This window comes from Monomorium pharaonis, chromosome 9, assembly GCF_013373865.1.
Source record: "Monomorium pharaonis isolate MP-MQ-018 chromosome 9, ASM1337386v2, whole genome shotgun sequence".
In the NCBI taxonomy this organism is placed as follows: domain Eukaryota; kingdom Metazoa; phylum Arthropoda; class Insecta; order Hymenoptera; family Formicidae; genus Monomorium; species Monomorium pharaonis.
In genome coordinates this window covers 3,461,585-3,478,397 of record NC_050475.1, presented here as the reverse complement: position 1 = coordinate 3,478,397, position 16,813 = coordinate 3,461,585, and the positions used below count along the sequence as shown (strand labels likewise).

The window sequence follows — 16,813 nt, the reverse complement described above, 5'->3', positions numbered from 1 at the left end:
AGAAGAGAGAGAGAAAGAGAGAGAGAGAGAGAAAGAGAATTAATATATTTTAAAATAGATTGACTATGATAGAATAATATTTTGCAAATATTCATTGAATTATTATGCATATGGCGGTTTTAGTTTTTAATTACTATTCAATTGCATTATAAAACACTCAAATATATCAGCTATATATGCTAATAACGTAAACGATCGATAATTCGATAATAATAAATTTTTAAATATAGTTATATTAATAAATCGTTATTAACCGTTTTGCTTATTTATATACTGGCACTTTTGGTACCTTATTATCCAATGGAATAGTAATTAATTAAAAGATATATAAATTGATCAAATTATAGAATATAGAAAATTTAAACTTAATATAAGTACACAAAATTTTTAATAAAATTTTAATAAAATTAAAAAGTAAAAAAGTATTTTTATAGCGATAACATACTTAAAAGATAGAGAATAATAAAGTAAGTTTTATAACAATTATTGCGTCCTGATATAAACATTATTAATAATTGAATTTAGTAAAGATATATTATTATTTGTTATATCTTTTATCTATTTTTTGTCAAACTCTACGCCGAGCAATATTTTCAGAAAATACAATTTATAGAATAAAGTTGTAATATATTAATTATATATTACATAATTACTAATTTTATCCCTTGATTTTACTAAGAATTAGCAGAACAGTGAAAATTCATACAGAACGGTATATTGATTTTTAATTACATTTTAAATTATAATATGATGTACGTATTAGTATATTTTTCATTTGCGAATAAATTGCTATTTGTCTGTAAACATTAATAAGATGAAACACACACAGATCAATACACGTATATGCGTAGTTATAAATTTGAGAAACTCCATGCGCAATATTATTGACCAACTTTGATCATTTATAATTCTGTAACTATTACATTTTCCACATTCTGATTTTCGACTTTAATTAATTTCGCTGTAATACGCTGGTAAATTATTGTGCGGTGATTTTATGATTTGCTATATACAAAATGCTATTGAAATAGATAAATAATCTTTGGAATAAATTGTTTTTATTATTTAATTTTAAAAATTATATGATTAAAAAAAAATATCTGTATAAATACATGGTTGAAAAACTAATAGAGTTTCAATTTTAATTAAAAATCTATTAGTTTTTCAACCATGTATTAGTTTTTCAACTATTACCAAAAAAAATATTGTTTTCGACAATATACTTGCCATATAACTACATATAGGACGTAATAACTTTAGTTAGGTCAAAGATTTAGATTTAGGCCAAATATTGATGACTTTTTTCTATTTTTTGCTATATGATTGCTTCTGAAATTTTTCCGGACAGCTCAGTAAACTACTATTCATCTTTAAAAAGACCGTTCTGACAACGTTTTATATATATATATATATATTTATATGTGTGTGTTTGTGTGTGTGTGTGCTCTCTCAATTATAACAAAATTCGCTCTAGCAGAATGCTTCGGAACAAAACGCGGCTTTGACGTTGCGTCACGTAGTTTCATAGTTAAATCCGATAAAATCGTAGAGGTACACATATGTCTGTTGGTTCGTCGAACGTTATGCGTCGCAATACGAAAACAATTCATACGCGGGCCATACGCTCCACAGATCGTCTGGTCGCAGCCCGTTTGCAGCACGAGTAACATTTCTGCCTAAACGCGTGTTGTACGTGTACATGGCAAAGCATTCCCGGCGCGTCTCGCAGAGCGACGTGCTATCCTTCAACGTCGAAACCACCCTCCACCCTCACAGAGCCGACTGGCCGCCAACACCCTCGCCTGCTGTTAGTATCGGCGCGCACTCTTGTCGACCTCGCTCAGGATCGACCGTACCGAGCCTGTCGTTATGTTGCTTTTTGTTTTCAATTCTTTAGGTAACCAATGAATCTTTCATATCACGTGAAATATTTATTTTAAAAAGCACAAACAGTCCTTTTCTTTTATACGAGATTAAAATAAGTTATTTGAACAAAGGTTTGAGCGGATACTTTTTATTGATAATTATCTGAAAGTTACAAAATTATATATTATAGATAATAGTGTGCACTATACTGTATAATGTAGTTTTCGTGAAATATTAGAGTAGTAAGGAAACTATTATTTTGTTTAATGAGGAAAATATTTCAAGTACTTCGTGACATTAAATTTTATAGGGAGGAGTACTTAATATTTTAACACAAAATGACATTAAAGTATAGGAACATTTCTCAAATGACGCAGCGAGAAGTTACAACCCAGAAATTATACTAATTTCTAATAGTTAGAGTCGTCCTTGATTTCGTTATACTCTAATGCAGATGTATGATTCTCCATGCAGTATGCTACGCGCAGTAACAACAAAATCTATTCAAAATCTGAAATGATTCCCAAATTTTTTCATGTAGCATAAAAATGTTCTTATTTTTAAATGTCAATATTGTCTGTCATCTTTAACATCTTGTAATTTAATTTTATCTTCTTTCAAGTTTTCAAGAAAATAAAAATAAGGAAAAAGCTTTTGAAGTAAATTATTACCACTGCAATGTTTGTTTTCGAGTTTATGAAAAATTTTATTTATATTTAACTCTATTACATCTATTTTTTAATAAAAATAGATATCAGATAAATAATTGACTAACAAAATAACAAAGAAATAAGTAAAAAATACATTTTTATATCTAGATATACATCTTATGATTATGACTGATCTCTTGGCTATAAAATTTAAATTTAAATTGTAATTCTCAGATAGAATCTTCAGACCTTACGCGAATACATATAGCATAAACTCTCAATTTTTATTGCGGTAATCTGTTTGCGGAGACTGACTATAAAAGGTTTATTTCTTTCTTTATTTCTTCTTCTAGTCTGCCTGTCGCTCATTCTCTTTCACGTTTATTTCATCGCCTGCCATACGCGTGAAGATAAAGTTTCATATTTGATGTGTTCAGCATCCAAAAAATAGCGTCACAAAAGTCTTTGAACTTATAAGAAAAATCTAATTATGCTAAAAGATTTTTCAACAATACTATAAAAATAAAACAGGAAACAGTATTTACATATTTATCATTCATAAGAAAATAGTAACTTCTATCTATACTTATTTCGTTACTTTATTTTCCGATTCTTATACTTTAGAAGATTGACAGTAACAATAGTGGAATATTGGCTGTGCCGAGATGTCGAAATGTCGAGAGACTCGTCACGTAACATTTCCTGATATGAATCGCAAAGTTTTTTACGGGAAAGCATGGTGGTACCTGCACGATTTACTCCAACGAAATAGCAAAATATCTGAGGGAGCTTTTCTCGTACATTTGAGTTGCCAGTTTAATTTCGCCGTAAAATCGACCTCGTACATATCGACGAATCCGCAAGCGAAATTACTTTTCCTTGCCCGAGCACGAAAACGAATTAAACTACGCAGCAAGATACGTCGCCAGCTAATCTGTGAACTTGCTTAATTGTATAGGCAATGAGTTTGCAATTAAAGAAAAAATAAAATAAAAGATCGCAGATGTCTGTATTACAACTAAAGTACTAACTGTGATCAAAATCTGTTTTGAGTCAGATATCCAGTTTTAGCCATTTGGGAAATAATATATCATATATGTGTATTGTGGCAGCTATTTCCTTGCTCTCAAAATACGAGTCTGCTGTTAGTTAAAACGTATGTTAGCGACCTAGTTGTAGTACAGACATATGTGGAAAAGACATATTGCAAAACCATTGACACGCAAATATATCTCCTGCTTTTAACGAAGCACCGGAACAGAGGAGCTGTAAACCTATTAATCGGTTTTAATGGAAGTATAGAATTATTGATAAATTGCGCACAAGCGTTGCTCTTGAAGTATACGGAAATTGCGTTGTAATTTTCGGAAGCAATATTTTTACGTCGACATTTTCTCTCTCGGGAATAATAGAGCAACGTGAAATATTTGATTAATGGCATATTCGAGAATGATTTTTATCTTAATCGTTCCATCTTGTAAGTGTATGTATCTATGAAAATAGAAAGTCAATTGATATATAAAAAATTTCTAAATGCACTTATAAGAGAGAAAGACATTGTTAACTTTTAATCAGGTTTTTCTTTCCTCTCCTTCGATTTCTTCGGATAATAATGCACGCTTGTTTCCGAGCTGTCACATTTGCTTTAGTTCTCTCTCAGTTTTTTCTTTTGTGAAAATTTGTGCTTTACGAAAAGAAAATGATATTCAGGCTTCGTTGGATTTTTCAACGGGTGGTGGAACCAATATCTCGAATGAGAGCGAGGGCTTATCCCGTAACAGAATCTCTTTTTTTTTTTTATAGGCTTAGACAGACAACAGCGTCGAAAATAAATTGATGGCATAACGTCGACAATCCTGTTATCTACAAACACCTTGTTCACGTTCCCACCCAGGCGCTCTTTTTTCTGTTTTTTTTTCTTGATGTTTTCATTAAACATTTATAACGAATTTTTACTCTTATAAATTGCTCGATTTTTTGTTTTAGCAATCAAATTTCTCTGTAATATTAACAAAACGTGTCTTTTTCCAGGCTTATATAATAAGCATTACAGCTCATTTATTTTATAATGTAAATTAAGAGAGAAAGGTAAAGAGAAAAGAAAAAATCGATAATTTGCAATTATAAAGTCTCTTTATAAATGCGAATATGATTGCGCAGCTGCATTAATATTTTTGATTTTGTACATCCGTTTCTTTTCTTTGCCCTCGGTCATTTTTAATCTTCAATGCATTTTCGTTATTTTATGCCAAAGATTAATTAAAATATATGCTTTGCATTTACTTCTTTTTTTTTATATTTATTCTTTGACTGTTCGTCTACTTATGTTTCACATCTTCCAATCACGTATTGTTCATTATTTATTTTCCTTTGTTTTCCGTTTGCTTTTTACATTCGATTTAAATTTGCCTTTTTTTTCCTTCTTGCCGTTTTCGTGCTTTTTTGTTATTTTGCTTCCGTGCCCATTACATTTCTCTACCACCGCCTCAATTTCCCTTCTTTCCTTCTTTATCCATCGCTCACAGTTCCCAATCTCCTTCTCTCCGGGTCTCTTTTTCCGCTCCATTATCTTCTTCTCGCTCCCATCACTGTCTCCGCCTTCGCTTTTCCTTCTTTTTTTTTGCACTTTGAGGTCGCTCGCTCTCATCAGTCTGGCTTTCGATTCTCCATGTCGATACTGGGTAACAAAGTTAGCATGCCGACAACGCATGTTACGCCCCAGGTGACTGATAATCTTTTATCCTTCCCGCTTCCTCGAGCTCAACGTCATTGTATAAATAAATCGGGTTCCCGGACGAAGATCTCGCCTTTCGACATCCTGTTATCGTAGGTAGCTCGCGTTCGCCAGAAATGTATACGCAGTCTACGACGTACGTGCGATATACGTACATACATGCACCGACCGCTTACAATAAATCAGATTTTTCAGGCGGTTACAAGATTTCCGCGACGCGCCAAGTGAATTTTCTGCACAACGTTGAGCAAACGCATTTTGCAAATCTTTTCTCGATTCTCTATCCCGCAACGTAATTTATCCGTTTACTATTGTGTGATTTATACCTTCTGTTTGGAAAGAATATTCCAGTTGCGAAACATATTTGAACGAGACGCTGAGCAACGCGATCACAGTGTCATGCAATGACCTGGTAACAGCGTCATTTACGCCTGCAAAGGTTCGCAATTCGTATCGATACACGGGATCTCGGTAACATCGCGAAGGAAATGTCGAAGTTGACTTCTGCATTTTGCCTCTAGCGGAAGCAACGCCTTCGTCATGCTCGCCTCGAAGGGGGAAAACTTCGTACCCGATCGCCGTATCAACGTGCGCCGTGAACCAAAACGGTTATCGCAACCTTCTATGAAGTCGACTTTTACGGCAGCGCGTTTACCTCCGTGGCGGAACATCGACTTTTAGCACGTCGTCGCGGTCGGGGTGTTAAATAAAACAAGACTTGTCGTCGAACCGCGGGGGAGAACCTGGCTCCAGTTAGCCGCGCGAAAGCTTGCTCTCTGTTTAAACTTTATATAGTTATGGGTTCCTTCGGGGATGCGTAAATATAACTTTTTCCGTTTCCCCGCGCTACTAGTTAGAGAGTTGGGGAACTTTCGAAAAGCGAGAAGCTTCCATCAAGATCGTCGCTCGATCGTCTCGCGAGCGGGATCTTTTTATTTTTTTTTAACTCGTTGATGATCAAAAACATCGCGGATTATTAGCCGCGTGCCAATTAGCCCGTGCAGGTCGTAATCGTTAAGAACGTCAAGACTGCTTGTCAGGATCACTTTTTTACTTCTCGAGAGTAAATTTCGCAACCCCCACTGACTCGCGTACTCCCCTCTCGAGATTCAATTCGCGGGCGTTAATTGCCGCGTCGTCGTCGCTCGAAATTCTCGGCGAGACATCTTCTTTGAAACGAGAGATTGGTTTCGCGCAACTTTTCAGGCGACTACTTTTCCGTTTTATTGGGGTCGGGAGGGAGAGAGAGTAAGGAAGGGAGGGAAAGCTGCATCGTCGCAGAGGGAGAAGCTGCATCGAGAGAGGCGCTATCGACTCCGCTCCCGAAAACAATTCCCGACATTCCACCCTCTCCTGCTAGTCGTCTCCCCCCTCCCCCCCCTCCCTCTTGTCTCACACGGCGAAGCACGCAGCGAAAAACACATAAATCTAAACTTCATTTACGTTCGCCGACGCCGACACAAAAATGCAGCTCGCACATTTGTTCGTATTCGCGTTCCGAATTTATTCCCGCTGATTGCACCGGCGCATAATCACTAGTTGAAACCATTCTCGAATACATATATGACAACTTTTTTCCCCGAGATTTCGGTAGTGATCCATCATAACAAATGAAACCAGATCAAATTGTCCACGTTAAAATGTTTTTTTACTAATGTGTACAGTAGAGAACATTTACTCTGCGCAGTTAAACAGTAGACGTAAAGCGCATTTAAATTTTATTTCAGATATATGTTCCGAATTTGTTGTGTTTATCATGCTTAAAGTTTTATATTGCATGAAATTTGATTCGAATTAATGTAATTAGAAATTTATTTCATTATTGCTTTTACAATGTGTCGATTCTTTGAAGGTGTAAACCGCGCGCACTTCGATTAAACTCGACTCCTTAACTAACCGCACGAGACTGATATGCTTCTGTACTTTATCATTGAATCCATTCGATTGAAGTTGACATAGACAATCGTTTTAATCAGTCGCGAACCATCCACTTTTCGTCAATCTCCCCCCCGAGTCGCGAACAGTCCCCTTCGAAACGTTGAACAGTCCTCAGATCTCTCAATACTCCGATTGAATCCTGTCTGGAAGAAATTCCCGTTGGGTCCCGCACCATCTGCAGACTCTTGCCGCGATAATTGGCCGCTAATTAACGGCCGCGGGGCAATCGAATTTTCACGAAGTTTCATCTCTCACGAGAGAGGAGATCCTCGAACTCCCTCTCCTCGAATGAAATTATTCCCATCGTGTTCTGCAAGGAAACCGAATTATATCTCAATTAAATTTATCATCAATTAAATATACTAATTAAAATTGTCATCGAGCTGCAAAATTTTTTCCTCGCCAAAATATTTCAACATCTGCGTCGGGGAAAAACGGCGGGATGTATGTTTTGCGTTTAGAAATCCTAATGAGGTTTCGTGAAGTCGAAATTTTTATTCAATTAAAATGTTCAACATTGCACGACTTTTAATCAATTTAAAAATGCTTATTTATAAATTATATAAAAATACGTAATCGTAAATCGACTATAATTTCGATTCTACAAGAAATAATATACGCGTAATAATAGTTAAACTGTATTTCAGTTTAGGTGTTACACAGATATTTCTAGCGCGTTGTTGGCGTGCATTTCCCAACTGCGTGACATAGCGATTTTAGCCGCTGGAATTTTAGGAAGCGCATTTAGCCTCGGACGCGTCTGATGCAGCCGCGGAGTTTCGCCCATTTTCCCACGCGCGCGAAAATGCTAATATTTATACACACGGTTGCCATAAAACTGGACGTGCTTTTTGGCATGACACCGTCCAAATACGTAATTTACGACCAGTTCGTGGCAGCAGCGACATAAATGGTGAAATCTGCAGAGATTTAGTTTAAGCGTTAACACGCGCCACGATGTGTCCTCGTACCATCATATTTTTTCCAACCAAAAGTTACTTGATTAACGCGAACAAAGGATTTTACAGTAAAATTTTTAATAGCATTAAACAAAAATTTAATGAATATTTAATGCTATTAATTTTTACATTGTTACCTTGCGACTACGATGCAACGAGGAGAGAGAAAGAGAAGGAAAAAAAAGAAAGAGAGAACAAATGTATATTAAAACTGTACATTCTAAATTTATTATTTAAAAAAAGCGTTTTAGTGAATTGAAAAGTTTGCAGGAGGATTTTATTTACGAGTTAACGTTATACCTTTACAAGTGGTGGTTTTTAATTATTTTATCAACTCCAAACCATTTAAATAATATAAAAATTGCTTGCTACGTGGCGCATAAAAATATAATACAAATATTCTTAAATGTTTATTTTTTATCTTCTTTAAAATGTTATTTTTATAGTTCTCCTCGTCTATCTTCCTCTGTTTCTCGGTTTTTTTTTAATCTTTAAATAATATACAAGCAAAAATAATTTTTTTAAAGAAATGAATAGAAATGTAGTTCTTAGACCACTTTACTTTTTTGTCTCCGTGCAACATAATTGCTCTGATAAAAAATATTTAATCTTCGTAATGTATAAGCTCGCCGAGGGGTTAATATTACGCTTTGTTATCTCGGAATCAACCGCGCGAATCGTTAAAAATCCGAACTACCTCATCCCTCCAGCCACGTACATATGTGTGTTTCAACGCTGCAAAAATTTTGAGACAGATCGTTTTCTTCCCTCGCTTGTTATCGAGAAATATGTTTCGCTTCGAAAGATACTATGCCGTCGGATCCATGCTCATTCTTCCTCTGTCCTCGTGTCCTCTCAACCTTCGAGCTATTTTCTCGGAGGCTACTTGCCTCCCTCGAGCAAAATCCATGAAATCCCATGCAATCCCAATGCACAATTTTCTGCTTCGATATTTTCCAGCATACAGAGCACGTATGTTTCCTCTGGTTGCTCTCCTTGTAATATGCGCGCATGTACTTGCAAGCGCCGTATGCCTATGTATATGTGCAAGCGTGTCCGGGCGCAATCGAGCGAGTGGAAACGTCGAGAAACGAAAGGACGAATGAGCGAGGGAAAATTGTAGACTCAATGGGGTTGATGACCCTCGGCAAAGCGACTGCCGTCAGCTCTTTCATGATCGGAATAGTTTTTGCCTGCCTGAATAATTTAGAAACTTTGTTTTAGGACTCATTTTAAACAACCTACAATTTGCGACAGAATCCAGAATTTATGGTTTCATTATAATGCGATCCTATTATAATAAAGTTCTCGTGATTAACATAATTTTTTTTAAATTATGATATTTGTCTACACTTGATATTGCTGCTTGATGCATAATAGAAGCGACGAGAAACATTATATCATACGTATCATAATCTCTTACGTTTTAATTAGTAAAACGTGCATAAACGTCACACAATCGATCATATCTGACGTAATGCCTAACGCGGGTGTAACGCGATGCGTGCGAAATATGAATATTTACTTAACGAGGCCAGATGTTGGTTCATAAATCAACGTATGTACTTCATAATCTATACGAACCCTCCAAATGCATAAACTGTATAACGAGGCGTTCCGTCGCGTCGTGTATTAAATATATTGATAGCGGTATTAACACTGGGCGTGAAAATAATTTATGATACCGCGAATGTCAAACTCGGGCGCGCATGCCAAATTTTTTAAAAGCAGAAGACGCATGACATGTAAAACACAATAGACATAAATATGATGTGTCACAGACTCTTTATCACGATACCATTTTTAAAACATAATTTGAAAAAAAGCCGTCAATCTGTTTTAACTATTTCCGCTGTTTCAATGTTGCATTTCCTGCTATTAAATTCACCTCGAATATAAAAAGATATCGTTACTTTTAAAAGAAAATAAAAGATTTATTGAATAATAATATAATAGAATATGTTTATAAAGAGAAATTATTTACATGTCTCTTCTAACAGATATTTTTCTCCTGCATTATTTAATAATATTTAATCTTTTTACATAAAAATTGATGCGCAAAAGGCGGTTGTATGCTTGCAGGTATTGTAATCAATAAGTTTTCGCACGATTTTTACGAAATCTGCGGCATTAGAAATGGAGCGCCGAGTCTATTGAAATAATTGATCCACAGACGAACTAATTACTAGCTATGGTGCTTGAACCGCGGTTTATATTCGCAATGGTACGGCACGAAGCCGCGAAACCCGGAGATGTATATGTGCATAACGTCGAACTATATCCACCGTCGAGTGCTTCGCGAATCTGCGTGAATGTTTCGCGTAATTAGGATAGCTATTATACGTATATATGTGCCTCAATATGTCATGATTAATAGACATATTAATAGCAGCCAAAACCCTCAGCTATTTCCTTACGCAAAACGAAGGATGTATGTCCTATTATAATAGTATCCACTCTTTTGTGTCAAATTATTGTAAATCATAAATGTCACAATTTGGTTGGTTACAATTTATTTGGAAGACGTTACATTTTTATTTCTATTTATTATCTTTCGTTTTTCATTTATTTTGAATTTTAATTTCTCTTAGACGCTGAATTAGAACTGAATGAAACGTAAATTAATAATGATTACGTCTCATCGCTAATTATTTAAATTAATGAATAATGATTACTGTCTCATCGGCAGGTATTTAAATTTGTGATTATGATTATAATTGTGTAATGAATAATCATGAATAATTAATAATAGGAATAATCTAAATTTTATTCCTATGATTTATGTGTCATTATTTAATAAATGTGATTATGTAACGATTATGTAATTATTTATTATTTTAAATTACTTACATTATAATTATAAAATAATTAATTACTGAATAGTATTGTAACACATTTAATATGCTTACACATTTAATATGCTTACACAAGAATTGAGTGTGTGAAAAAAATTGACTCATCTTTTATATTAAAAGATTCTAATTTTATTTATATAATTATATAATTATTCTATCGTTTAATTATACAATAATAAATATCACGCGTTGTTATTACTATATGATAAAGATTTATGCAATGATCAACCGATATCGAGAAAAGAAACAAGCAAAAGAAACGTGAGGCTATTGGATTTTCACTTGACGCCTTTGCGATAAATTCGAATCCTTTTTGGAAGCGTTGCATGTCCGGCAAAACTCTCTCTATACATGTGTCTATGAAGGAAAACATACGTGACTCGCGTACAGGTTGTATGACATTTCGTAGGATTTTCTCGCGTCAAGTGAAAACAATGTTGAAAATTTTCTATCTTATTGCATCAAAACATTTTTTAACAAGAATTACACAAAATTCTAATTGACTATTTAATGCTGCTACAATTAAAGGAATAAATTGTAATAAATTTTAGTTTAGAAAGCAAAGGCTATTTAGAAATATTATTATACATATGTAAGTATTTATCGAAATCTTCACAGATGAACGAATGAAACAATGTAGGGAATACATAAGAAAACACGCAAAAGCGTCGTATTCGCCAGCCGTACGGAATAAATTCTCGCTTGAATCACAGACAAAGAAGAGGTTTTTCAGGGAAAATGCCGACGGGAAATATTTGCGTGGAAAAGTGCAATATGCTACTGTCTCTCGAGTTTTTAGTCCGCGACGATAGCATGCGGCTTTTACTACTTCACAAAGCAACGGAAATCGTTATCATAAGAAATTACGTTTGGGCTTTAGGGCGACAACTGTCCGGAAAAGACAAAATGTAGATTGGAATTAAGGAAATTAGACTACATTGTGCGCAATTTATCGCGTTTTAACACTTTAATCAAATGAAATATTTCTTAATGCTGCTGATTTATTGAATATATGAATATTTTTCTCTTTTTCCAATATTTTCTTATTAAATCATTATAAATTTTGAAAAATGCAATAAAAATACTCACATAAACATGTGAATATACAATACATATTGTATATAATCGACGATTTGTGTTCATTATCGCATTAATGTTTAATATGCAGCTCACTATGCAGATTTTTTAATCTGATTTACTAATCTAGATATATACAGATGTAAGAATTGAAGAATTAAATAAAATTTTTTTTTATATAAATTTTAATGTCACCATTTATCACGCTTTTCCATTATTTAACATTACATACCTTTAGAATTAAATTCCATGTTAAAATAATATTTCACTCAAATACTTGTGAAATTAACTAAAAAATAAAATTTCTGTTATCTATGAAACTTTATTTGCAGAAGATTTATTATTTTGTATTTGTGATTTATATATATAATATTAATCATGGAACAAAGTATGTTATAAAGTATTGATACTGTAACGTAATAACGATGGAAAATCATGATTACAATTATAAATAAATTTGCTCTTCCGTTTATTATTTGTAACTCGACACAACGCCTTGTTAGTCGCGTTACAGACTTCACGCGATCGAATAACACGCAGGAGCATATCAATAATATGTTTATATTTTGTTGTATTGGCTGTTTCAAGTCATGGTACGACTACAAACTACGATGGGAGCCGAAGGAGTACGGCGGAGTTCACATGTTACACGTGCCGTCCGATCACATATGGCGGCCTGACATAGTCCTCTACAACAAGTGAGTTCATCAGTTGCGTCTTGTTTCAAATTTTCATTATTATGGATACACATTGATTTGGATATACATATCGTAGTGGCACAGCATGCTGCCGAGGAAGAAAGAGAGAGAGAGAGAGAGAGAGGGAGAGAAAAAGAGAGAGAGAAAGAGAGAAAGAAAGAAAGAGAGAGACACTGGAAGTCGAGCGAGCACACGTTTAGTATGGTGGTTTTATGCGTGTTGACGCACGATGTAAATTGTGATCGGTATCGAAATATTGGACACGCGTTTCTTTTTTTTTTTTTTATTGCGCATGATATGACAATTTGCGATATTGATCACGCGGTGATTTTAATTGAGTCTTATACGTCACTTTATTTTATTTAAAATAAACCGCAATAAAATTTACAATTTATGTATTTACCGCGATTTGTAACGACTTAATTTGATTTATAAATTGGGTTAAATTTCATGTAACGTAGTAGTTGCGATTTGTCATGTACGATGGTTTTCAATTATTTAATTTTGATCAGTTTTAATTAATTTTTTTTTTTTGCAAATCCCAAATCATCAAATTGCAGCGGAACTAAAATTGGCTTTCTGTAACACGTGTATATTTATTTTCGAATTGTTTTTACGTAATTTTGTACCACCAGTTAATCTAAATTAATTTAAATTCGTCACATTGTAAATCGATAGTGCATGTGCGTACCGGTACGTAACTGTTTGTGATGAATAATGAAACTAAACGAAAAACGAGTGTCCACTCGACTTCGACAAGAGAGGTACCATTGTCGTGCATATTGCATTTCAAAGTAGGACAAAGTAGGAAATACATTCGATGCGGGCGATACGACTCGCGCCACGGCATCGTTTCAAAAGTTACGGAAAAATGTGAGGTAATTCGATTGGCGGCGATTTTAAGGAAGCTCGTGAATCTTAAAAAAAGAGGCCTTTAAAAAGTTTTGATCAGATAATTAAGTACGTGAGAACTTCTATATGCGCGCGTTTTGTCTTTTTAATATCAATTAAAATAAAAATGCGTTGACGCTTAAAAGAAATTTGCTAAAATATCATATAGAAAAATTAATGTGAAACGCTTATGCAAGATCTTTTGTTTTATGAAAAGATAATTGAAAAATTGCTTATGTGTTTCTAATAATTTTTGAGCACAGTGTAAAATGCATGATATACAAAAAATAATTTTATATATAAGTATCAATTTATATTGGATGTTATAAATGTTTTTGGATATTTCTTATTAATAAATATATATATGTGCTTATTGAGATATAAATTATATAAAACAGCATATATTAAAATTAAATGGAGTTTTGCTAATAATTCTATAAATTGCATATAAAATATTTTGGTGTCATATTTTTATGCATGTAATATGTATAAACATAAGGACGAAAAGATGAAAATTTATGATACAATAATACGACGAAATACATCAAAACGTTTCTATCTCGAAAATTTCGACGATTCACATGCTTCCGAGTACCAAGTGACCGTTGAATAAAACATGTGCCGAACGTTCTGCTGCTACAAGCAATGGCATTATTTATTGTACAATAAATCGTTCCGAGAGAATTTTTATCATGATTGAGACATTTTCGGAACGTTCTTATAAGTAGAACGTTTGGCACGTGGAATTGGCCCTACAACAGCAAAGAGTTAAAGCCGCGAAATTGCGCGTCCTCGCTTGTAATTACATACTGGGCCCTCCACATTCCCCACCGACATTGTCTGCACATATTTGCGTAACTTTTGTCGCTCTTGTCGCCTAACGAACGAGAGCTAACTTTACGCGAGCTTTTTCGCCAGATTGCCACGGAATTTGTAATTGGACGTACATTATTTCGCAATTAACACCTAAATCACGTTCTACCGCGATTATCAAGGAGTATTATAAAAAAATAGACACATGGGAAAAAAATTGAAGTGATATAATTTCGATGTTACAAGTGAACAAAGATTATTTGTAGCCGCTTATGCTACAACATTACACACAATTAATGTGATATCTTGTATTATTATAAAGTGCCGATTAAGATGTCGAAAAGTCGCGTTGTTCGATTACAAATCCCGTGTTGGCTCACGCTCGTGTCAGGCATGCGAGCGATGTAGTCATCCTATAGATTATTATTCATATCGCATGAAACATGGGCGCTGCGGCGAAACGTTTGCGCGAACGGGCCCCGACGAACGGGGCATTACAAAGGCGGAGAATCGTGAAGAGATGTCATGTGCCTAAACAGCCTCGATTCTCTCGTCAAAGAAACGTTTTACATTTTTACACGGACCTATTCAGGATAGAAATGGACCAATAAAATACCCGATTGTAGGCAGTCAACATAAAAAGTTTTCGGTTATATCATTTCTTAAATGAAATAAAAAATGTTTAAACAAAAATCTTATTTATTCGTTAAAACGATAGTAAAATTGCATGAAAATGGTGATTCGAATTAACATCTCATTAATTTATTTAACTGATAAATTAATTCATATTGTCTCTGTTAATATATTTATTATATTTTACAATAATTCATATTGAAAACGATATTATGACTCGTGATTAATGTCTTGTTCAGTTATATATTGATACGTGATAAAGTTGAGGAATGAGATTAGAATGAAATTCCTTTCGTATCGCTCTGTTGCTTCCTATTCTATTGCTTGTAACTCAAGTTACTTGTTTTTCCCATTATACGTATTCTCTTTACGTGGCCTGCATTTTTTTCTCATATATCTCTTTCTTTTACATGATAACAAAGTACTGTTACAAGACTAACAAGTTTAATGATTTTCACTGTAAAAAGATTAATGTGATAGTTTTATTAATTGTAAGCAATTGCAGTGAACAGTTTAACTGAGATCGAACACCTATTCGCATTATCAAGATATATATTCTTGTTATCTTCTGTATTCGTTCAAGTAAAAAACATTGAAATCGAACAGGCTCCAATTTCGATCAAAACGGGATGAAAGCGATCGCAAATCCTAATATTAATCGAAAGTTTGATTACTCTGAAAATACTCCAAGATTCGTGAAAAATATTCGAGTGATTTAGTGACAGAAAGTGAATATACATTCGCCAGCGTTCGATGATTAAACTCGATATTCAATGAATATCTCTATTTTTGAAGCAGATAACAGTTTTTTACACACTTTCCCATTGTTATTTAGTGGAAAAAATTGCAAGGAAAGAATTTAATCGATTAAATAATTTACTTGGTATTTTTTATCGATTTTTAGACCATTAATAATTCGCGTAAAAGCCCGCGCTTTTCTATATTCGAGGCGAACGTGTCGCTGATATCGAATCTACATATCGTATATGTAGATCGTGAATATTAAACACTATGGATATGAAGGGGAAAGTAAACGTTGTTCTGTATCTACTCACGGAATACTTCAAATATTGCAGAGTTAAAACACGCACTTGTTTTCAATATACTAATACTTCTAAGAGATATAAATCACTGCTCATATAATATTAAACAATATTTGTCTGAAAAACAATTGAATTTTAGCTAACGAAGCATTTCATCCTTTCAAGATTTCTGATGCATTTAGAATTTTTAATGTTTCTTAAAGTTTAATTAATATTAATAATAATTTAAATTCTAATAATATATATGATTTAATTGCAAATTTGCCATTAAATTATGCTATTAAACATGCTATTAAATAGCAAATTTGCTCTTAAAGAATAACTCGGCTACAAAGCTCTGCTCTTTTCTGTCTCTTATGAAAATATTTGTGCCATTAATGAATCAAGAGACAAAATATTTTTTCCTTTTTTTAGTAATAGCATAATTGTTTAGTAATGACATAATAAATTTCAATCGCCAACAATAATTGAAAAGCATTTCTAATAAATATTGGTAGTTTCTGATTGTTTTCTTTACTTACTACGGCGTCTTTGTATCTTCGAGCTTTAAAGGCATTTTGTCCAATGGACAAAAAATAGTTAAATTAAAATAAATTTATAAATGTTTATTATCACTACATAATTTGCATTTAATATGATTTTTTCAGTTTTGTCAT

The 16,813-nt window shown here is 33.7% G+C and overlaps 1 protein-coding gene across 4 annotated transcripts in view; it reads left to right on the top strand.

Annotated features, from left to right (window-relative positions):
* LOC105835641 (acetylcholine receptor subunit alpha-like) overlaps window positions 1-16,813 on the top strand; it is a 156,235-nt gene that overhangs the window by 54,669 nt on the left and 84,753 nt on the right. For 3 of the 4 annotated variants that reach the window (XM_036291899.1, XM_036291901.1, XM_036291900.1), the window contains one exon: window positions 12,668-12,777. In XM_036291899.1, the coding sequence (XP_036147792.1) occupies window positions 12,668-12,777 (110 nt within the window). Of the gene's footprint in view, window positions 1-12,656; window positions 12,778-16,813 lie in introns of all 4 variants that reach the window. The other variant, XM_036291902.1, reaches the window with a different exon arrangement.